A 23,724-nucleotide genomic window follows, 5' to 3' on the forward strand; every position below is an offset into this window, starting at 1 on the left:
CTTTTTGGAAAGGTTTCAGGTTTGTGGGCTAGAATAAACCCATGTAGAGAGTCTAAGAGAGGAGTGTACCAGAAGTGTATGTTTTGTTCGTGTCACCTGACATCGACGTTTTTTAATCCTAAGTTTTCATTGCTGGCATTAACTCAGGAAACTGGTACATGTTGACAACACGCATGCATGGTCCATTGTGATAACCTGACAAATGCACACCGCATGCAAAGACCAAGCTGAAGCGCTCTGCAGTTCCTCCTCTCCTTGAACACTGATCATGCTTTGTATTTAGGACCTTCAAGTTCATCGCTCTGACTCCACTTGCCAACACTCTCCTGGAGGAGAGACACATCGCTGTAGGCCCAGACTGGGCTTGGAATCTGACTCTGAAGCAAAACTCATGCTTTGTCCTGGCCTGCTGCAGGCATGAGCTGGTAATTCTTCCCTCTGGGGTAACTAACCCATCCTTTGAAAGCACCTTGAGGCCTTCTTCAAGTCTGGGAGTCACCGTCTAAGACAGCTCTGGGAAAACTGGAAGATGATGACCACTTTAATTATACACATAGTTTCTTCCTTTTCTCCTTTCTCCTAGCTGCTTGACTGTGAGTTCATCCATAGAGGGGATGCGAGTCTACTGACTGGCTCCCAGAATCCTGACTGCTAGGAAGTAGTCCGCATCTAAGTGATGTCAAAATGACACACGGAGACCCATCTGTTCTAGAGAAAGAAGGTAGTTCCTCAAACCAAAGAGGACCTTAGAAACCTCACTGAACAACCCAAAGATCTGTGGCTGCTGGAAGCTAGTACCATATCTGAAGAAGACCCCCAAACACTGGGTTTAAGAATGTCTCGTGACTATTGTTCCATATAAGCTGTCATGGAGACAGACATCATTCATTAGAACAGTGGTTCTCAACCTTCCTAACGCTGTGACCCTTTAATAAAGTTGCTACTTCATAACTGGAATTTTGCTACTGTTAGGAATCCTAAAGTAAATGTCTGTGCTTTCTGATGGTCTTAGGTGACCCCTTTAGAGAGTCGTTCAACCCCCCCCCCAGGAGGCCATGACCCACATATTGAGAATCACTACATTAGAGACACAGCAGAAGAGCAACATTATTTGTCCGGTGTTCACCTCTTCTAATTGTTTACAGCTGATTTAAGAATCTCACCATGAACCTACCTAAGAGTAGCGGATTTCAAGACTTTACCAATGAAGTTCAAAATATGCTAGTATTAATATAGCTGGAAAAAGAATTGGGACTAAATGCCTGGAAGTCTGTCAGCTGATTAATCATGCCTTTGTAAGCTCTGTTTTTACTTTCCCTGTTGAAACATCAATCTGCAGCACACTGGCTAAAGGCCAAGCTGGCCCTCGCCTTGGCATAGGACCATGTACTGTGGCTCTGTGCTTCTTGTCCATTTATTAAGGCTGCAGGCTTCCTATAATTCAGTCTAAAAATAGCATTCTGTGAAAAACACTGCATTTGTGACTGAGCCCCAGTAAAGAGCCACCGAGTGTATGTATGTCCCCAGCAAGAACAATGGGAGACCCCAAACCCATCCTTTGCTATGCTCCTCCAAAACCTTAGTTTTTATCAAAATATAAAGTAAAAGAAAACAAGATAGAAGTGGAGAAAGAAGGGTAAAGAGAAATGCTGATTCTCACCTCACCCCTTCACCACCCCCAGAAATCCTCGCTCTGAATCATCTCTGTTTTTCATGCTTAAGACCAATGTGCTGAAGGAGATTGAAACCTCAGAAGAAGGTTTTTATTAGGGACATTATTTCCAAATGGAACACTGTTGCACTCACCTCGGATCTTATTCTGCATTTCCTTAGTAGTTTGAACAACCAAGTCTTCATGAAAAACTATAGGTTGGGCTGCTTCCTCATCTGCTATCTTGCAGCATCCTCTCCTGAGTGTTTTTAGACAAAACTCACGTTGATTGTAGGCTCTTCTAAACCACATCCCTGATTTGAAGTGTCTGTCCTTCGGCTTAGCTCTGCCAATCCTCAACTGTGGGTGCTGATTCTCTAAATCTATGATTGATTTTGGACCCAGAAGAACTTGAACAAGACAAATGATGTTTGGGAAGCTGTGGGAGCTGCCAAGGACACAGGTGAAGAACGACAAGGGATGCATTTCATCATCGCAACGAAGACCAACAAGGGCGCTATGATCTCACATCGCAGGAGAGATGTGACTGGTGTGTACAGCTGGCATATGGGAGTCAGGAGCTGACGCAGAACTCCCAAGGAATACATTGTTCACCTTTCGGAGAAATTGAGAGAAAGGAAATATCACTCTGCAGCTTCAAACCCGACAGCAAAGAGAAGCTGGGAAATTACTGTTTCCTAAGCTGTTTCCGGAAGATACAGTTGGGAGCCCGGGCTACATGGAGGTAACAGAAACCAGGACCGCCCAAAGCTGGCAGGAAAAGGCGGGGCTTCACCACCTGCCCCTCAATCAGTTTGGAAGAGATAAGGAGGTCCTGGCAGCAGAGAGAAGTGGAAAGAACCGGGACTTTGGGTTGACCCGTTTGTTCCGTAGATAGTTACTGAACATCTACTGTTTGCTGAGCACCTCTCTCTTGTGGACCAAAGGAACTGGGCACACACTGATTCCATGATTGCCTAGTCTGGGGACAAGGTAATTAATATCTCTAAAACCGAAACAAAGAAATGGAGGTCACAGATCCAGATCCATAACCATTGTCATGAAGGTAGAATGGGACAATTTATGAATGGAGATAGAACAAGATCATTTATGAATGGAGAGCCATCTCCGTCTCTAAACATGGTTGCTCGGCTTTTAAGAAAAGGCAGTAAGGTCTGTCTCATGGCACCATCCCAACTCTGAGATGAAGGCAAAGGCAGGGAAGGCCTCCCCAAACCTCACACATTAAGGTAGCAGAGACCAGTCTGAGGAATCCTTAAGTTGGCACACACAGACAGAGTTAAGCAAAGTCAAACTTTTAGAGCATCTTACTGAGGCAGCAGGACCGGTAATTTAAAGAACGGCATCTGAACCTTCAAAACTGGGTTTCATTGTGCAAACAACCACAGAAAAAAAGGAAGTAGGAATTGAACCCCCATTTCTTCTGTTTTCAGATAAAAAGTTTTCTGCTGGAACTGAACGGGATCTTGTTAGGCTGTAGGCTATGGGGTTCTGCTTCAGGTCACAGGAAATACAGAGGAGGAACTGGCTCCTTGTGTGCCTTGGGAAGCTTCCTCTCTACCCACAGGTAAATCTCACTTACTGTATCACAAGACACACGGCTCCAAAGTTACTGGAGAGTCACCTGCTGCAAGTAGTTCTTAAAAACTAAGGACCAGAACAGAGACCGCATCCTCCTGAATGGGAATGCCTGATTCAAAAAGTAAAAATCTTGACCACACCTCCCAGTGTGGTAGAGAGGAAATCACCTAAAGTAAGGAGAGAAATGATCACATTGCCAGGGCTTAACCCCTACTGGACATGGTGAGACAAGGATGTCCCCCAAACCCTGTGTGGGCTGTCCTCACTGCTTAAAAGGCCTGGGTATCTTCAGGCTTTGTAGTTCCTGTAGTTATTAGAATCTGATCAGCTGTGACTGCGGTTTTAAAATAATTTGAGATTCTGAGACTGCCTCCAATACAGAAACCTAGAACGAGTGAACTATGCTTGCATTGTTCCACCCTTGCCGCCAGAAGGTGCCTGAAACATCTGAGTATCTCAAGGCAATAGGCCCAGTTCCTGACCCTTCTCAGGGACCCTATAAACCCGGCTTTCTGGTCTATGAATGCAATGCCAGGAATTGACTTAATTAGACAGGCGTTGACCGTAAAGCCGTGTGTGTGTGTGTGTGTGTGTGTGTGTGTGTGTGTGCGTGTGCGTGTGTGTGTGTGTGTGTGTGTGTCAAGAAGCTCCAGTATATTGGGCCCATTGGCTGGCTTGAACAGGGAAGATTTCCAACAATACCTACAGATCTTCTGGAAAGGGTCCAGTGACCAGGCAAGAGAAATGATGAGATAATGTGGAGAGATACAAGACTAAAGGTCTTCCACGGGGAGCAGGTGGGACACAAGTGCAGAAAAGAACACAGCTGTCGTCCCTCTTGAGGCTTGTACTACTTGGGGGGGGGGGGGCGGACTGTGCTTGATATTAGAAGTGATGCAGGTTTCCAAAAGACAGGAGGGCAGAGGGATGAAGATGACGGCCTTGCTGTTCCTGTAACCGGGCCCTCATGGTATTTTATGCTAGAATACCTACAGATGAGACTCGGAAAGAAGGGCTGGAATGGTGGCTCAGAAAGGAAAGTGATTGCCATGCAAGCATGAGTTTGATCCCCAGGACCCCCATTAAGAAAAAAAAAAGATGTGAATGGTAATATTCACTTGCCATCCCAGAACCAGGAAAGCAGGCTCTTCCTTGGACGTTGCTGGACAGCCAACCTGACTGAACAGGCGTACTCTAGGTTCAGTGAGAAATCCTGTCTCAATAGACAAAGTGGCTAGCAACTGAGGAGGACATCTGAGATAGGTCTCTAGCCTCGATAGACAAGCACACGCAGATACAAATGCACGAGACCCCATACACACCCTCAGTCAGAAAGAATTGTCTACTTTCCCTTCTCTCCTTCTCCACCCCCTCCCTTCCACATCAGTTTGTCTTTGTTATTTTATTTGTATTTTTTAAAATGACCTTCTGATTGCGAGTTTCTGGTGGCATAAGGCTGATCAACTGTCCTTACCACTGGGACCCCAGCACCATTGGGGAAACTGACATCTATCCAGCTTGTTATAATACAGGGTAATAAAAATCCATTCACTAGGAAGGGCATGAAAATTAAGGGGGAACTAATTGATGTCCTCGAAAGTTATGAGACTACAGTTTGGGCTTCACAGGCACATATTGATAGGGCAGCCAGGATCAACCCAGAAGCTGGGTGTCAAATTATTGAGAAGTCACTCCTTTGCTGTGTGTGCCAGCACAGCACGTTACAGGAGGGCTGTTGGTTGATGTAAATTTTGGAGAAGGCGGGCCAACGCTGCAAAGGTAGTCACAGTCTGGGCACCAGTGCCAAGAAAGCAAAAGCCACATCCTACCTACCCAGAGAGCCCTTCCAAACAGTAGCCTTGGGAATGCCCGCCCAAGCCCCAGTACACAAAGCTGTCTTAGCTACTCTTGTGGGTATTTGCACTGGGGAAGGAGGCAGGCATAAGCACTCTGTGAGCTTTCAGGAGGGATTACGACTGTTCACACAAGATAGCCATGTTCCTTGGAAACTGTCACCAACAGCTCCCCAGGACAATTCCCAATTCCCTTACTTGCGGTATTAAGATTATAAGCCCCCATTTATAAATGTGAGTGTTTAATGCTCTGCCATTGCAAACATACAGTCTCCAAGCTCCCTGGGAAATAAAACCCACATGCTAGAAAAGATACCTCTGTCTACTAAGGGACACTACTGTTCTTCACGCTGTGACCAATGTCTCCCATGGGGGGCTGGGCTCCACTGCTTAGAGACTGAAGCAGCCAGTTTTTGTCTTTTAGAATGGTTGATGCTTTTGTTTCATTAAAAACCTTCAAATGCTAATTGATGATGTTTCTCGTGCCTTACAATACAGCAGCCATCATGTTTCTATTAAGCGTTCGTTCCTGTGGACGTTTGCAACATTATCTGGACCTGTCACCTCCTCTCTGAGACAGACACTAGGGCTTTGATTGTCCTGACCCCTGCCTGTCTACCCACTGCAGCCCCTCCAGTCAGCCCCGCCTTGGAACTGCTGGGACCATAGCGTGGCAGTATCCAATGCCAGGTTTGATCTGGCATTCCAAATGCCTCTTTCAGCCTGAGATCTCTTCCCGCCCAGTGTCCTGGGCACCTTATCCTTTACCTGTGTGTTTCCACTTAAATACTAACTCTTTCTAATGACCCTTCCTCAAACCTTCACCCTTTTAGAATATGTAGCAGTCTTAGCTCCTTTTCTATTGCTGTGATAAAACACCCTGGCCAAGGCATCATACAAAGGAAAGAGTTCAATGGGACTAAGAGTTCCAAAGGGTTGGAGTCCATCATGGCAGCAAGAATGGTACTTGAAACAGCTGAGAACTTACCTCTTGAACCAAGAGTACAAAGCAGAGAGCCTAAACCAGCAGGTGTCTTTGAAACCTCAAAGCCCACCCCTAGTGGCATACTTCCTCTAACAAGGCCACACTTTCTGTACCTTGAAAGCAGCACCATCAAGGGGGCCCAAGGTGTTTGAGTGGCCAAGCCTACGGGGAACATTTTATTTTTCACCCAAGCCACCACAGCAGCCCATTTGGAAATGCTGCTGCTCACCTCTGCTTCTCTCTAACACAAAGCCTGTTAGAGAAACTGAGTCCTCTGTGGTCACCATCAGGTTCCTAACATGGCTCCTCCACGTTCCCTTTCCGAGCACACAGAGAGCCTTGAGGATCTCTTGAGATGCGTGCTGGATTAGCTCGAGTCTCTTGGGTTGTGAAGAGGACGCTGTGGATCTAGGCTGAGCTGTGAAGAGGACGCTGTGGATCTAGGCTGAGTTGTGAAGAGATGGTGTGGATCTAGGCTGAGTTATGAGGAGATGGTGTGGATCTAGACTGAGCTGTGAAGAGACGGTGAGGATCTAGGCTGAGTTGTGAAGAGATGGTGTGGATCTAGGCTGAGCTGTGAAGAGATGGTGTGGATCTAGGCTGAGTTATGAAGAGGACGGTGTGCATCTAGGCTGAGCTGGGAAGAGGACGGTGTGGATCTAGGCTCTGTGAAGAGACGGTGTGGACCTAGGCTGAGTTGTGAAGAGATGGTGTGGATCTAGGCTGAGTTATGAGGAGATGGTGTGGATCTAGACTGAGCTGTGAAGAGACGGTGAGGATCTAGGCTGAGCTGTGAAGAGATGGTGTGGATCTAGGCTGAGTTGTGAAGAGATGGTGAGGATCTAGGCTGAGCTGTGAAGAGATGGTGTGGACCTAGGCTGAGTTGTGAAGAGATGGTGAGGATCTAGGCTGAGCTGTGAAGAGATGGTGTGGATCTAGGCTGAGTTGTGAAGAGGATGGTGTGGATCTAGACTGAGTTGGGAAGAGACGGTGTGGATCTAGGCTGAGTTGTGAAGAGATGGTGTGGATCTAGACTGAGCTGTGAAGAGGACGGTGTGGATCTAGACTGAGTTGGGAAGAGACGGTGTGGATCTAGGCTGAGCTGTGAAGAGACGGTGTGGATCTAGGCTGAGTTGTGAAGAGATGGTGTGGATCTAGACTGAGCTGTGAAGAGACGGTGTGGATCTAGGCTCTGTGAAGAGACGGTGTGGATCTAGACTGAGTTGGGAAGAGACGGTGTGGATCTAGGCTGAGTTGTGAAGAGATGGTGTGGATCTAGGCTCTGTGAAGAGACGGTGTGGATCTAGACTGAGTTGGGAAGAGACGGTGTGGATCTAGGCTGAGTTGTGAAGAGGACGGTGTGGATCTAGGCTGAGTTGTGAAGAGGATGGTGTGGATCTAGGCTGACTTGTGAAGAGGACGGTGTGGATCTAGGCTGAGCTGTGAAGAGATGGTGTGGATCTAGGCTGAGTTGTGAAGAGGATGGTGTGGATCTAGGCTGACTTGTGAAGAGGACGGTGTGGATCTAGACTGAGCTGTGAAGAGATGGTGTGGATCTAGACTGAGCTGTGAAGAGATGGTGTGGATCTAGACTCAGTTGGGAAGAGACGGTGTGGATCTAGACTGAGTTGGGAAGAGGACGGTGTGGATCTACGCTGAGCTGTGAAGAGGATGGTGTAAGTCTGGACCACTTGATGGTGAACTCCTCATTTGCTTTTCTTTGACATCGTGTCATGATCATGCGCAAGTGTTAATCCACGCCCCTCGGTGAACAGATTGCTTAGTGCTCAGAGATATAAGAGAAAAATCTAATTAAAGACAAGAACACAGGTCAGTTGTCTAGTTTTTCACATTATAGTAAAGGGGTCTACCACAGTGCCGTCCTATGAACATCCTATGTCATCTCAGCCAGGCTGCTGGTGTTGCTGGGAAGGTATTTTGTAAATGTGGTTTCTCCAGGATCAGCTAACTTTAAGTAAAGCAGACTACTCTCTATTAGGTGAATGAGCCTCAGTCACTGAGACATTAGGAACGAGAACTACGGATTCCCAGAGAAGAAAGCATTCGGTCTCACAACCACATCCGTACATCCATACAGCCTGGGTCTGTTTCTCTTTAGAACCCTAACCAAGAGATAGCCCACGAGTGATTGTCCACCAGAGCTAGCTTTCCTTTTCAGACCCCTGGTTCAAGAGAACCCAGCACCTGATCAGGAACTGCTTAATTGTGCCTAAAAGTTGCTCATGTCCAGCTAGACATAGACAGCACTGCCTGGAAGTCTGTTGATGATAGAGAGAACAGGGTTTTCTTCTTCCTTTGGGAAACATCTAGACACCAGGCTGAGAACCCAGATGCTGCTTGAGCAGCTAGATGACGTCAGAACATGTGAACACATGGGCAATCCATTCTACCATTAAAATCTAACTTTCAGGGTGTGCGTGTGTGGGTGTGAATATACACATTCATATGAACATACACACGTTTACATGTAACGGTATGTCCTGACATGTTTGAACGGTACTCTGTGACACCAAGGGCATACTGGTGTGGTTATTCCTCAGTCACAATAAGCATGCGAAGCCCTTTCCGTATGCTAGGACTTGGTTAAGTTCATTGTTGCTTCTTTTCCTATCTAGTTGGTGAGGTGCTAGTGCTCGACCAACTTTGACCATGCAGAAACCCCAACACCAAGAGCCTTGGGACTTTCCTCAAGGTCACCCATTTGTTAGGTGCTGGAATTTAAGCCCAAGGCAATGCAGATGCGTGAGGCTCCAAACACCCACAAAGTCATCTTTTACTCTTTTGCAGATTGCAAAATGTCTTATAAACTGTACAGGTGAAGCAAGGTCCACCCAGGAAAAATGGAAATTTATAATGGCCAGTTTACTACTGAGGTTTTATATGGAGGGTTGATTGTAAAAATATTAGCTTAAACAAGCAGCCAGAGGAAGATGAGCCAAGGTGACTCCTGGGCTATAGGCTCAAAGGCAGGCAGAGCTGTTGTCAGGCTGCCTAATAGAGGCTGGACATACAGGTCATGGTCCTGGGTGCTGGGAGCTGCTGCAGATGTGACCTGTACTTCAGATAGCGTGTTCACTAGCATTCTTTTTTTTTTTTTTTTTTTTTTTGGTTTTTCGAGACAGGGTTTCTCTGTGGCTTTGGAGCCTGTTCTGGAACTAGCTCTTGTAGACCAGGCTGGTCTTGAACTCACAGAGATCCACCTGCCTCTGCCTTCCGAGTGCTGGGATTAAAGGCGTACTCCACCATCGCCCAGCTCCATTACAATTTTTAAAAGAAAGCTGCCATTTGCTCTGATTTGGTTGGTGAATTTACCGGAGAGAAAGGTAAGGCAAGGGAAGACGTCCACCAAGGTCAACTATAATTTCTCCAGTTCTTATGAGTCAAATTCTGATTTTTGGTCTTTTGTTTGTTTTTTGGTTTTCTGTGTATCCCTGGATGTCTGGAACATGCTCTGTAGACAAGCCTAGTCTTCAACCCAGAGATCCTCCTGCCTCTGTCTCCAGACATCCAGTCTCAAGACCTGAGAGAATATATCTCTGTAGTAGTAGGCTCATGGTCTGCATAATTTAGACCCACAGTCCTAGAATATACCTCACGTCGTCTCCAATAGACCAAACCTTATTTGAAGTCCCTTGGGAAACGACACCCAGGATCTGCCTCCATGATGCAGGGCTGGAAGAGAGGCCAATCCAAACACTGCTGAGGGAAGGTCCATGCCGAAAGATCCCACAGATAAATTATGACCATGGGAAGGGTTAGAAAGGCCGTCTTGATTCTCCCTCCCATTCCCCCACATGCTTCATGGGTCTAAGAGATGCAGGATCTCCAGGACAAAGCAGCCAGACCACACCTCCTCTGGGTGAACTGGAGGTTCCATCGGTAGCCTCAGTGGTCAAAAGGCAGCAGCAGTCTTTAGAGTGAGATCAAGAATAGATATTGAAATATTCAGTCTGCTGACTTTGGGGAGGAAAAAAATGGTCCCTTTAAGACCAGAATGGCAGTTGTCTAGTGGAGCAGCCACTACTACAACCTCCTCTCCCTAATAGCACCAGCCCCCACTCTGAGGGGCCTATTGGATAAGATAACTTGCATGAATAATCAATTGAAAAAACAATTGAAAAAAGGCAGAGGCTCTCCTGGTTGAAGCTTCAGATAAAAAGGAGGATATTTTGAATTTGACAACCAATCTACCTTTAATCCTATCAGGAAATAAACTCAAATCATAATCTGATGTTCGGAATTGCAGAGCTTGGAAGGCGAAGTTATTTCCTCTGCTGGCTGTTTCTCCTTTCTGGGCAGAGTGGGTGTGGGGACGAGGGACGGAGACTCATTTGCTTCTGCAGCTGGTGGGCAACTGTTTGCTTTTTCTCAGCTTTGTTTCTGTCTCTTTCTTCCTTTAAATTCCGCGCATTATCTTATTCTAATGTGCTCTTAAATAGTGTGTTTCACAATTAGGAGCAACTTGTTGAAGAATGTTCTTTAATGACTTCCTGCACCTTCTTAATAGATCTATCTAGTTCCGATTTAGACAGAGGAATGAGAGACTGGGAAAAAGGACTGTGGCTTCTGGAGTCAACCTTCTGTATCTATGGCTGAAGTCTCCACAGGGGTGGTTTTCAGACCTTGGTTAGTAAAATGTCAAGTACCCGATTAATGTATAAACCCTAGAGGTTTATACACAAGGACCCTCTAAGTCCCAGAGACATCATGTGATTAGCATCACAGAATAGCTTACCAGCCCTGAGGTATATCATCCCCCTGCCTCAAAGGGGATGTGCAAAGAAATCTTCATAACACCAGCGTCCACCTTTTAAGTACTTGACTTGTCCCTGACTCTGCAACAAGAGCTTGCTCTAGCTCTTTCAAGCCATCTAATATGAGTAGTACCCTGTATTCCCATTTGCAGACGAGGAAACAGAATAAAGCAGTCTAAAGACCTCAGGTAAGAACACGCAGTTCGCTAATGGCAGGTGTGGGAGATGTGACCTACGCCAATCTGGGTCTAATGGCTGATTCCGTCCCAATGTCTCTCCTCTGTATACAGATTCATGCCACATGCAAAAAGCTAGGGAGGGCTGATGAAAGACTTTGGGGTCTGCGTCTTTCCAGCAGTTTAAGCAATTCATGTCCGTGTTCCCACAGGGAAACAGAACAGCAGTTAGGAGTTAGGAGAGCAATGATGGAGCCAGGCAAACTCAACCAAACCTTTCTCCTGCCCTTCAGAAAGCCCTGTCACCTTAGCAGCATTAAAATAGCCACAGCCTTCATTATTAGCTCTGGATGACTTACTGGCTCTGGGTCGAACTCTCTCACCTGTAAAAGTGGGCCAAGAGGTGGTGAAGGTTAATGATAAAATTAGCATGAGCTAGGTCCGTACTCCAGGGAGAGTCTTAGACCAGGTGCTCCGTAGCTATTACCACATTATGACTCAACAAATATTTGAATATACCTATTACCATGTTAAATAAGAAGAAAAGTAAAACATACCCTGCCATAGAGAAAGACATGGCCAACTCCACAAGGAAAAATATCCCAATGACAATGGAAGTGCTGGAATTATAGAAAATAATAATGATAAGTGTCACGGGGGCAAAGGAGATGCTTGCAGTGGGGTTGCTCAGAGTCAGGGTGGGATTTGAGTTGGACCTTCAATGACATTAGAGGCTTAGACTGCTGGGAGCCATGTGAAGCTTTTTAGAGCAGAGCTAGGCACAACAGCAAAGCCCTACAGGGGTATTGCAAGATAAAGAGGGCTTTTCATCACAAATCAACTATGCTACTAAGTGCCTTATCTAGTTCATCAGACTGTTTTGTTTTTAAAAGCAAATCATTCTCGATGAAAGGAGCAGTGGATTGGGTGGTGATCTGATTCTGCTCCTGCACTGTCACGGAGACATGCCAAGCCATTTGTAATCTTCCTCCTTAGGATAGTGCTGTTCAGAACAAGGACCAACAAACTTCCTCCGAATGGCAGGATAGCACATGGTTTGGGGTCTGCGCATCATATGGATCTGGTCCAACTGTTGCTCTTTGTTACAGTGCACAATCTTTGTTATAGTACACGAGAGCTGTAAAGAGTGGCCAGATATGGCACATAGAACATAGTTTCGCCACATCTTTTTTTGATGACTAGAAAGAAGAGGGGAAGGTTTATATATAAGAAAAAAGTCTAAGCGGAAGCCTGAATAAGTTATCCACCTAGCATCCTGTTTTTTTTTTTTTTTTTTTTGGTTTTCCAAGACAGGGTTTCTCTGTGGTTTTGGAGCCTGTCCTGGAACTAGCTCTTGTAGACCAGGCTGGCCTCGAACTCACAGAGATCCGCCTGCCTCTGCCTCCCAAGTGCTGGGATTAAAGGCGTGTGCCGCCACCGCTCGGCTCCACCTAGCATCCTTGCATCCTTGCAAAGACCTGGATATAAGAAGTGGGTAGAAGCTAGGGTGCTGGCTCAGTGGGTAACTCACTTGCCATACAAATGGAAGGACTTGAGTTTGATCCCCAACACTCACATGAAAAAGAAAAACTCAATGTGGGGCCAGAGAGATAACTTAATGGGCAAAGTTGCTTGCTACTGACCCAGGTGACAAAAAGAGGTAACCAACCCCACAAGCTGTCTTCTGACTGCCGCACAAGTACAACGCTCACAACACGAACACACACGCACACAGAAATTAATTATTTAATTAAAGTCCAGTGCTCTTATGATGAAATGGGAGACGAGCTCATGAACCAACTGGCATGTCATAGGCAGCAACCAACAATGCAGAGAGAGATCATGCTTCAAATAAAAATGGGAGGGGAGATCTTAAACCTGAGGCTGTCCTTTGATGTCTACAGATGGGCCATAGTGTAGCACAAATACACCTGCACTCACCCATAGACACACACACACACACTGTGTGTGTATATACCCACAGACACACACATAGACACAAATACACACACACACACACACACACACATACACATAGCCCAAATATACATGTTTTTAAAAAGATAAGATTGAAATGCTGGTGGCAGATAGTAGCAACCACATACTGACTCCGGGATGCCAGCTTCATTGTAGTTCAAGGCCAACACTGACAAGTGCCACTTATTTCTTCAACTCTGCAGACGAGGGCGAATGTGCAGCTGAATAATCAGAATCCTCCAGGAAAACTATTAGATGGAAAAGAAGCATGCTATCCACATTTGCTAGACTCTCTGCTAATATGAAATTGCAGGAATCTTGAGAATCACCCAGATCCTCCCTGCCCAGCCTGCATAGACACGTGCATCTGTGTCCGGCTTTCTGCACTGAAGGAGCAATCAGTCATTTATTGGATGACTAGATTGATCACTTCTAAGCCCAAAGGACTGTGCCTGATTTGTCTTCTACTGACAAATGACTCTTTGCTGTTAATCTGGCTTCACTACGTGGCCCATCCATCCATGCATCTGTTCACTCAGCAAATCCCCGTGTCAGGACCCCATGAAGTCAGAATAGAATAGAAGCATGCAGAGCAAGCCTAGCCTACCCTCTCTGGAAATCTGTCAAGTGGCATCCTTTAAACCTTTTGAAGATAGACAGTGACCTTATCTAGGGTGCTAACTGACCTAGGCAGCCACACATCTTGAAAGGTTTCATATTCACATATATTCAAGGCCCAGTCTCCTCTTGAGCCTTGCTGCTCCTACCCTTTCCACAGCAGCCCGAGATTCCAAAAGATACTGTCCAGTACCACTGTAGAATGAAAACTTAAACTACAGCCCTGCATGCATGCTGCTGCAGATGTTGCTACAGACATGTTAGCTGTTACCTTTCTTTTTACACACTGGGAACTTGGGAGCAGGTGTAATTTTGCTATAAAACTATTCTTCCAAATCAATGATCGTGTATTATGTTGAGTTCAATCCATTCACGTGTGTGTGCATGTGCGTGCACATGTGTATGTGTGCATGCATGCAGCATAGGAAAAACAAGCCATGTGGTCTGGCTCATACTTATAAAAAGAAGAATGCTCAGCTCGAATCAGTGGGTGGAACTATGGTGGATTCAACAACTTCCAAGCCACATTCTCAATATGTTCTAAAACATCGGAAAGAGCATGGATTGCAACTCCAAGAACTGGTTAGGTCCAACAGAAACCTCCTTCCCCATCCCTCTTCCTGATTTTATGTTGTAACAGTTGCAGGGCTTTTTGCTGACAGGATGTGATACCTCACTGCTTAGGAGACCGGCTCTTATCTGAGATAGTTCTGCCACCTACAGCACACAGCCCTGCAAAGCCTCTGCATCAGCACAGCAGACTTGATGCCTTATCTACATACATGAATAAAGGGGTGGACCTGCCTTTCCAGCCCAGGACCTCTCCACTGTGCGGATTCTTGATTAGCATGCAAAAGATACATGCTCTTTTGGGATGGGTTACTATGATAGAAAGGTATTTTCCCATTAAAGTAGAAGAGTGAAATTTTCTAAGGATTAGCTTCTGGGGAAAAAAAAAATCCCAATATCCAGAGAGGAGAGGCAGGGTAAAAGAACATGAGTTCACGGTTCTGTGAGTGTAGCTCTCCCACCCCATACCCTGCTGGATGCTAGTAGTTCTTCCTGGGTCCAAGCAGGTCATCTTTGTCATCCGGCCTGTCGTGTAATGAAAAATAGTTTTGTCAAAAGGAGGTGATTTCGTGGGACACTTGAACTGTGAGCCCAGGGTAGATTTCTTAAGCTGTTTAAATCATTTCTAAGGGGACAATGTGTTCCTGGAGAGCAGAAGGTCATTCTCATTCTTTGTGTCCCCAACACAAAAGCCTAGTGCGAAGCTCAATGAATGTGTGTTGATGTCAAGAGATGAGGTGTGGCGTTTGCTGTCCGTGCTGTGCTTCCTAACAGGCATGTCACCACACTTGCAGCACTGAAGCTTGTGTGAGAGACACTTTAGCTCAGGCTCTCACAGTCCAGGGCGGGTATGTGTTCTGCAGAGCTGTTTAGCCGCGTGACAAGGACAGACACCTGATGACAGTCAGAGCCCATACTGAGACTTCCCGGTGTGTTCCGCTCACCTGTACCTTTCACAGTCGTCATGACTGCATGGACAGCCGAAAGAGATGAATGGAAAGAGAGTGATCTGAAAATATTTCCCTTTTATTACCTTTTATTTATAAAAACTGTTTCCTACTCTCTGGGGTTTCTCTGACTCTCTTGCCATAATCATGGCTCTAAGTGTCTCGGAGTCTGCCTGAATGTGACCTGGCTCTGCTCTGAGGGGTGATTGGTTCTCAGATCTGCCAGTAGAGACCATTGTGGCATCTGTCCCAACAGTGTTCTGCATAGGAAAAGGCACACACAGAGCCCTCACCATGTTGGACTAAAGAGCTGAGTGCAAGAGAATCCTGTCCCTTTTGCTGACTGCTCTTTTCTGGCATTTTAGATTTCAAAGGGGTCCTAAATTAAGTGTGAAGGTCTGCAGAATGAAGATCTAACAAGCAAATCCATATTACTTCTGGGATCTATAATGGTGGTCATTCAAGAGCCAGGAGGAAGGGTTTATCATTTCTGTGCTAGACATAGTATGTGCGTTGCTCCAGCTTCAAAATCTCCTCTCTTGGGGCTGGAGAGATGGCTCAGCAGTTAAGAGCATTGGCTGCTCTTCCAAAGTACCCAGGTTCAATTCCCAGCACCCACATGGCAGTTCACAACTGCCTGTAACTCCAATTCTTGGGTATCTGACACCCTCATACAGAATTACATGCAGGCAAAACCCTAATGTATATTAAATTAATAAAAATAAATATTAAATTTTTTCAAACCTCCCTTTTCCCAAAGGGTTAGTGAATTTAGCAAACTGTCATTAGCAAGTGAAATCTTTCTAGGTAATGTTCTTCTTATTAGATTCTGATTAGACTTAGGGGGAAACTTGGGAAGGTAGAAGAAATGAGAAAGGAATTGGACATTAACTGTAAACATGGCAGAGGATTTCCTTGGGAAGCCCAGACTCTGGGGGAGAAGGCCCTGAAACTCTAGGAGTAAGTTATAGAATCTTATGCAAGTAAGGGGTTTTAAAACACGTATTCAGGGCCGCACGTGGATACTATGTGAGGAGAAGGGACTGGGCATGAAAGTCTGTGTTTTCAGTCAGATCACGTGGTTCTAATGGACGCATTCCTTAGATTGCTCTCTGGGCCTGAAACTGTCTTGTGGTCTTTCGAAGAATTGCTCCTTAAATGCATCTGTTCTTTGGAGCCAAAACTGGGACATGGAGGTAAAAGGCAAAGTGTCAGCATTCCAGGAATCTCTAACACAGTGGAAAGGAGACTTCGAAGGCAGCGGAAGTCTGTGAGGCAGCAAAGGCTGGATGCAATGGGAGATTCAAAGGGACACCACTGCAGCTTACACCGGGAGATGTAGGGGGGCACAGCAAGCAGCCTTCTCTGTATCTTTAAGGATGGGGTGCAGACATTGGCCAGAAGGAGGAGGTAACAAGATTCAGGGAGCAGAACACCTCCGAGGGGAATGTGCTGCAGGTGAGGGTTGATTGGGGGAAAAGCCAGAGGAAAGCATATGCCTTTCCTAAGGCAACCATGATTTGCACAGGGGCAGGCATATGCTAATATTTGCATCACTGGAGCCCCCAAGTCTTATGGATAGTTCATTCCAAGTCACAGGCTTTGTCCTAATAGGTACAGTGCTCTCAGTACTGTGATGTCCTGACATGCCTGCCACCAAAGGCATCCAAGAGTCTGTGGTCATCCTAGCTAACTTTGTCTTTTTGTTTCATTCAATCTTTGTCATCAAATGTTTTGGACCAAAGTCAAGCTAAAAAGCTAAGTAAAGGATGCGACAAGGTGGCAAATGTAGAGTCAGAGAGTGAATTCCCCCACGTGGAGTGGCTACAGACCTGTGCCACGTACACGATCTTCACGGGGGACATAGAAATAAAAATGAGCATATGAGTAAAAACACATCTAGCGTTCATTATCTACTTTTATGAGAATTGGCATCAAGAAGCATCAGCTTGCTCTGCAAAGTTTAAAAGATGCATCTCCCCACCAGATAACCTGTGTAAACCAGCACTGGCATGCACAGTGTGCAGTTACACAAACAAGAAGAGCAGCCAAAAGACAGAGCTGAAATCGGAGCAGTGTGCTCCATGGAAGAGCACTTTGCCTTTACCCGGGGAGAAGCCGCTGAATTCATTACAGAACTGTGTCCAGCCTTAAGTCTGTACAAGAGTGTATATGTGTTTCTGTGTGTGTGTATGTGTGTGTGCGTGCGTGCGTCCATGCATATGCGTGTGTGATCACACTCAGCTGTAACACCATGTTATAAATGATACTCCTTTAAGTGGGTATACTCAAGTGTGGCTTATAAGTCTTTCCCTTCAAACTTACATAGAGAAAATCAAAACCAGCAAAAAAAAGCAAAAGAACCCTTAAGCTGGCTAATGGATTCCAGCTGTTAGAATTATTGTTGTAATTAATGTGATCAAGTAGCTGAACACCGGTGACTCTGAATTCCTTGCAGTTGTGTGTAATACTGGAGCCAATGCAGGAACTGATGTCGAGACACAAAACCTACAACCTCAGTCCCAGAGACTGCCTGAAGACCTGCCTGTTTCAGAAGTGGCAGCGGATGGTGGCACCACCAGGTATACCCCGTTCTTCACTACCTTTGTAAACATGCTCCTAGATATTCTGGGGATGAAGGGCTCTCAAAAGGAAAACTATGATGATCAGACATTCATCGAGAAGGCTTGGTTGCCACGAGTAATCCCCTCATGATCTGGGGCATAAATATGTAAAACTCTCTAAAGATATATTTATTATGTGTATATGGATGTGTATATGGATGGTACTGCATTGGACGTATCTCAATACAGAACAAAAGAGACGACATGTAAATTAATAATCCCTACCACACATCACAATGGATCATGTTCGTCCCATTATTCAAGGCCCAAATATTTTTCACTATTTGAATATGCTTTTCTTGAATAAGTCTAGTTTCCCTCATTTTCTTGTTATACCATACTGAAACATTCTTTTGAATAATCTTCAAGTTAATAAATAGCCTTTATTAAAGACCAGAGTCCAAACTATTGGGTGTTCCTACCTGAAAAGCCCCAGTCTCACCAAGGCTGAGGCAACCGAGGATATCAAGGTGTAAGAAAGAGGGGTTGCCATGAGACATGGGTACAATGGGGCGAGTGTTGCACATAACTTTGCCAACATCTGTCTAGAGTTAATACTTCGTTGACACCTTGAGTCTTCTGAGGTCCTTGCTTCCTTTGTTACAAAGAAAAAAAGTAGACTAGTTCCTAACTTTTCTACTGGTAAAAATATTTTAAAGTTCAATCATGAAAATGGTACCTGTAGCTTGCTCGTACTATAAGTGAGTCACAGATACATAAATAGACCAAGCATTTAAATAAAAGTCATGCCATAGCTATGTGCAGAAGAAAAGAGTTTCACAAATTTTGTGCTAGAAACAAATCAACCATTTTCTTTTATTGTTATTTTTAGATTACACAAGAAGGGGGAAATTTTAAATAGCCCCCTTTTCAAAGGGGAGAAAAGAGCGCCACGGGGAAGGACACTAGACTTAGGGTTGCCTCCTACTATTGCCCTGGAGCCCAACCCTCTCTCCTTTTCCCTATTACAGCAGAACCCACAAGGCAACCGACAACCAAAAGGAGAAAAAGAAAAAACTCCACCAGCAGCACCTCGAACAGCAGCGCCGGGAATACCACCAATACTGCGGGCAGCAAGAAGAAGGCCCCGGCTGCGAGCCTGAGCCTGTCCAGTCAGGTACCTGTAAGTCTTTCTTTGCTCTTAGGCCTGAAGCCTTCCCTTTCTCTTCACCCAACTCAGGGGGCTGGGATTCCTCTCCGAACTTAAAAAAAGAAAAAGGAAAAGAAAGAAGGGTTCTGAGCAGTTTGGTGGCGGGAGGAGGAACACGGCAGGGACGGGGTGGGATGGTACAAGAGGTAAGAATCTTACCGTGGTAACGTCCCCTGCGAGCGAGGAATTAGGAGAGAATATTAAGAGTCCGTGCTGTGATGGGACCTGAATTAAAAAGCCATCAGAGTCACTGGCAGGAGACACGGCACTCAGGGTTTAATTAAAGCATCACTTAGCAGCATGCCTGGTGGCATATTAAGGCCTCTCAACTGCAGCCTTGGAGACCCAATATGCCCCTGGAAACTGGTCCCCTGAGCTCCAGTCCCATACTGTAATTTGCCTGGGCCTTCCCAGCATGGGCCTCCCTCGTATTTAAGAGCCAGGCAATTAGCTTGCAGCCACTAGAAGTGCAGCTCAGTAAACTTTTGTCTGGCGGATCCGTAGCTCATGTAGAGCCAGCCCCTGGCTTGATCTTACCTCTTTTGGCCCCTGACCTCTTCCTTTCATTCCTGGGCCTGGACAAAGGCCACTTGCAAGGGGTGCTGGATGAAACTTTGAAACTGAGCCTTGAAGGTAGTGTCCAAAGAGAGTAGACTGCAAGGCTTTCTTCATCCCTGGTTGATTCTTCTCAAACTGAACCATGGCCTTTCCTGCCTCCAAATCCTCATTGTGGTATTAGACTATCACTTTCACATATCCTGTCTTATGAACACCTGCTGCCACCACTTGCCATGGTTCCTTATGGGTTCTCTCTACCCATGCTCATGACTGTCACCAGGCATTTGACCCTTCCTCGACACTGTGACTTTGGAGGTACACGCCTTTCCGTGTTGTGGCGTCCTTACCCTTTCCACTCGCTCTCTATCTGCTCTCCTCGCCAGCCTTTTCCTGATCCTGCTTCATCTCTTTCCGTAAGAGTAACCTTTTGTCTGGAAATTCCCCACTTGCAAATGTGCCTCTCTAATCTGCCCCTCGGCCAACTTCTTACCGGTCCATTCTCTTTAGACAAAATAATCCCAGTGCTCAGGGAGTCCTTCAGTTGCTGGAACTCTTCCTCTCTTCCACAAACATGTGTGTGGTTTCCATGTTCACTGAATTAGAGAGAAGGGGATAGTAGAAATAACAGCCCCCGGGTATTGAAAGGTTATTTCAGTTTTAAGACCACTAAGAATTGTTAAGCTTAAGTAATGCAATGGGTTTCCAAGCAGCCCTTTATTTTCTGAATAGACCTTTGCACTCACCATGCCTGACGATCAGAGGGGGAAAGTTGGCAGAGTGAAATCTGTGTTTTCTTATTAAGGCAACAAAGAGTTGTACCTGTTCCTGTTACACCGGAACTGGAGAATAGAGAAAATGTTCCCATCTAAAAAAATGGACTGAAAATGCCCACATACGCAGCCCATATATTAATCTAGTCCTGGGTTTGGAAACTAACTTTTGTTAGTATCCTCTAGCAAACAAAGAAAAGGAGCTCCAGAGAATTCTGGAACCAGGGTGTCGCGGCTAAAAAGTATGGCTACTGAAGGAATTTAGGTCAGCTCTTCAAGCATTCTCTAAGACCCTATTGGATATGATACTACGCAGGGGACTAACAACTCCAAGATGAAAAAAAAAATGAAAAACAAGGCCAAAGAGCCCCTGTCATTAAAGAACTCACTTCTTAACTTGGGCATGACCAAGAAGTTCCCTCTTTCATGCCAGCTCACAGAGCACACCACGTAGACAAGAATTCTGGCAGGGAGTGTTTGGGAGGCCATCTGTTAGTGATATCTGCTATGATGTAAAAGTTGAGAGTAAAGTGTACCTTATATATTTTAGCCTACCTGTCTGAGTGGAATCATTTCCACTTTAGCAAGCCTATAAGTTTTTCTACTCCACGATCCTCCTATTCTCTAAACCAAGAAATACGTTGGGGTAGTTCTCACGAGTGTGGATTTTGTGCGCACAGGCATCACTAAATAGAGAGATGAATGCCAGCCGTGTTCCTATACCATGCATTTTAAGGTAATGTCACGAAATAGAAATTGCAGATGACTGGGAGAAGCAGGAAGAAAGTCGAGTTAAGAAAATGCACAGACTCTTAAGTGTCTGCAGGTTCAATGGGTTTTAAGCAAGAGTGACCACATCTTTTTAAGTACTTTTGACTGAATCAACATCATCTTATTGTTTGACTAGAAATGATCTGCAGGCATCAGCTGCCTGGTCCAGTGACTACAGCTCTGAACTGCAGAGATTCTGCAGCAACCGTGTATGTGTGCGCGTGTGCGTGTGTGTGGCCAGGACTAGGGTTTAACCCTTGGATTCTGCTTCTCACTTCATGAGCAGGGGCTAGGAGCCATCCCGAACTGCAGCCTCAACCCTGGGAGGGATGGAGACCTGTGTCATTCTACAGCAGTGACCCCTTCTGGCCAATTTAAGGAGAAGCATTGAGGGGCCCTGAAAGGAGTCACTTCCAGTCCTCCTCAGAGGTTGGTGGTCCTTGCACGGGGGATTAGTGAGAAGGTGCGAAATGGGCAAAAGCTGGTGGCACCTCCAAGCTCCCAGCTCAGGAGCAGAGGTCAGCCTCATGGGGGAACCAAGGGTATCTGGGCTCCTCTCAGGTGGATTCTTGCACCCCCAGTGTGTCACAAAGGCTGGACATGGGAAGGAAAGTCACTCTCACCACCGAAGTGGGATTTCCAGGACATGGGGGTGGGGACTCGCATTTCACATCCCCTAGCTAGCAGCAACCTGGAATGAACAGCCTATCTCCTCTTACTTTGTGTGACAATAGCAAGCAGAGACAGCTGGGGAAGAGCAGCACTGTACTTCTGTAAAGGTGTGAAAGGAACCAAAGAGAAACCAAATGGAGTTCAAAGAACTCTCTAAATGGCCTCCAGCACCATGTGTGTAGAAAGTCTAAAGTTCTCTTTATTCGTTAGTCACCTGTCGGTCAACTAAACCACACGCACGCATGCACAGCACACATGCACACATGCATCTGTGCACACATACACGTGCACACACACAGAGTTATGCTTCTAATTAAGAATACTTTTAGAAGAACCAACAAAGCCAATGTAGCAGTTCTCTGAAACACAGCGCATTTACAAACACGTACACCTGGGCATCTTTTTCAGCTTTTTCTGGTGTGTGGGGATAAGGTGGGGTTCTCCACATATTACAAGCCTATGCTAGAGCCCCCCCCCCCCCCGGAGACACTCAAACCACTACATGCCTATTGGTTTTTTTTCTTGCATGGATGTCATTTTCTAATGCAGAGAGCACATCTGCAGTGCTGGGGACTTTCCTTCTAAAGACACGCTGAAACCAGCCACTTTTTCCATTTCCCCTCTGCTTCCCAAACCTCCTTTGTGTCTCCATATTCTTGCAGCTTCTCTTGATGGCTTTGGAATCACAGTACTAACACAGACCCACATGGTTGGTTCTATGGTTCTCTCCTGCCTGGCGACACGCAATGCATGTCCCCCACGTCCGTCCATCCAAGTGTTTTCATTAATCCTCACGCTGAGCTCTGCCAATCTTTCCCTTCCTGTCCTTTCTGCCTCTTTTTGTTCTTCATCATAAGTACAGCCTCCTAATTGCCTGTACCTAAGTGTCACTCTCTTACCCTCGGACTGCCATGAGTGAAATGGTAGCCAGCCTCTGCTAATTGAATAATGTTCACACGACTGTGCAGTGTCTACATTCCATTTAAAACCACAGGGCCCTTCTTCCCAGTCAGAAAGACAGTGCCTATTCTGCATCTCATCTTAAGAGTCCTCATGAGTCTCCTTACATGCCAGTGTCAACTTCTGGCTCATCGTTGCCTAGCGAACACTCTTGGAAGCTCCCAGACCAGTATCCTTACCCTTAGCAGTACCTCTATTGCTGAGTTAACCAAGTTCACATTTCATGTATTTACTTCACCTGGGCCATTTCTCCTTTAAAAAAAAAAACCTACCAGTTCACAAGAATGACTAGTCAAAAAACATAGTGTGGGAAATCATCTCATACAAATAAAGATTGACGCAGGGAAGGAATAATCAAAACAGGGTTTTCCATCCTGGAATAGACATGGTTTGTTCAAGGGACACCTTCATAGTTCTAGATGGTATCAGAAAGTTGCTCCCTTGTCCAGAGACTAGGCAAAGCTCCCCAAGGTTTTAGAAAAAATGCCCAGGGGTCAAACGTTTTACTGAATTAACTTTGCTGCAAAGAGCTGCACACCCATCACTCCAATGCTGCTGGCCTAGCAAAACTTTTTATTGCCTCCTGGAGGCTGAGAGTAACACGCCCTCCTCAAGCCTTGAGCCTTTAAGTAAAATGCTGCTCGGCTCCTACCCAGAAGAAAGCTAGCCTGCCCCACACCTGGGTCACATTCCTATATAATCAATCCCCTTTGAACAAAGATGCTGGAGCTGTGTCTCGTGTGTAGCCCTGCCCCTACCCCAGGCTGCTCCAGCTGTGGCTTCTCCAGGAGCTCCCAGCTCCAGTAGGTAGCTTTCTTGTTTGCATGAAAGGACAATTTGTACTTAAAGGAGTGATTACTCAGATTCTTCTCGCTCGTCCCCATCCCTAATGACTGCCAGCTCCATCGGTGTAATTATAATTAGCTCGCTCTTCATCTTTCTTTTATGGGACCAGCTGGACAGACTGGTTCTCTTTACTGCCCAGATTGGTAGCAGGGTTGCCTATGTGGAGATAGGTGACAGGCACCATGAAATAACAGATGGTAAATTCAGGGCTTGTTGGCA

At 45.8% G+C, this 23,724-nt stretch overlaps 1 protein-coding gene across 13 annotated transcripts in view; it reads left to right on the top strand.

Annotated features, from left to right (window-relative positions):
* Nucleotides 1-23,724, top strand: part of Ldb2 (LIM domain binding 2) — a 337,438-nt gene that overhangs the window by 311,643 nt on the left and 2,071 nt on the right. For 3 of the 13 annotated variants that reach the window (XM_075943653.1, XM_075943661.1, XM_075943665.1), the window contains exons 6-7: nt 17,613-17,736; nt 18,750-18,895. In XM_075943653.1, coding sequence (XP_075799768.1) covers nt 17,613-17,736; nt 18,750-18,895 — 270 coding nt within the window. Of the gene's footprint in view, nt 1-17,612; nt 17,737-18,749; nt 18,902-21,313; nt 21,457-23,724 lie in introns of all 13 variants that reach the window. The other 10 variants (XM_075943660.1, XM_075943650.1, XM_075943659.1 and 7 more) reach the window with 6 other exon arrangements.

The sequence above is a fragment of the Microtus pennsylvanicus genome, chromosome 12 (assembly GCF_037038515.1).
Source record: "Microtus pennsylvanicus isolate mMicPen1 chromosome 12, mMicPen1.hap1, whole genome shotgun sequence".
In the NCBI taxonomy this organism is placed as follows: domain Eukaryota; kingdom Metazoa; phylum Chordata; class Mammalia; order Rodentia; family Cricetidae; genus Microtus; species Microtus pennsylvanicus.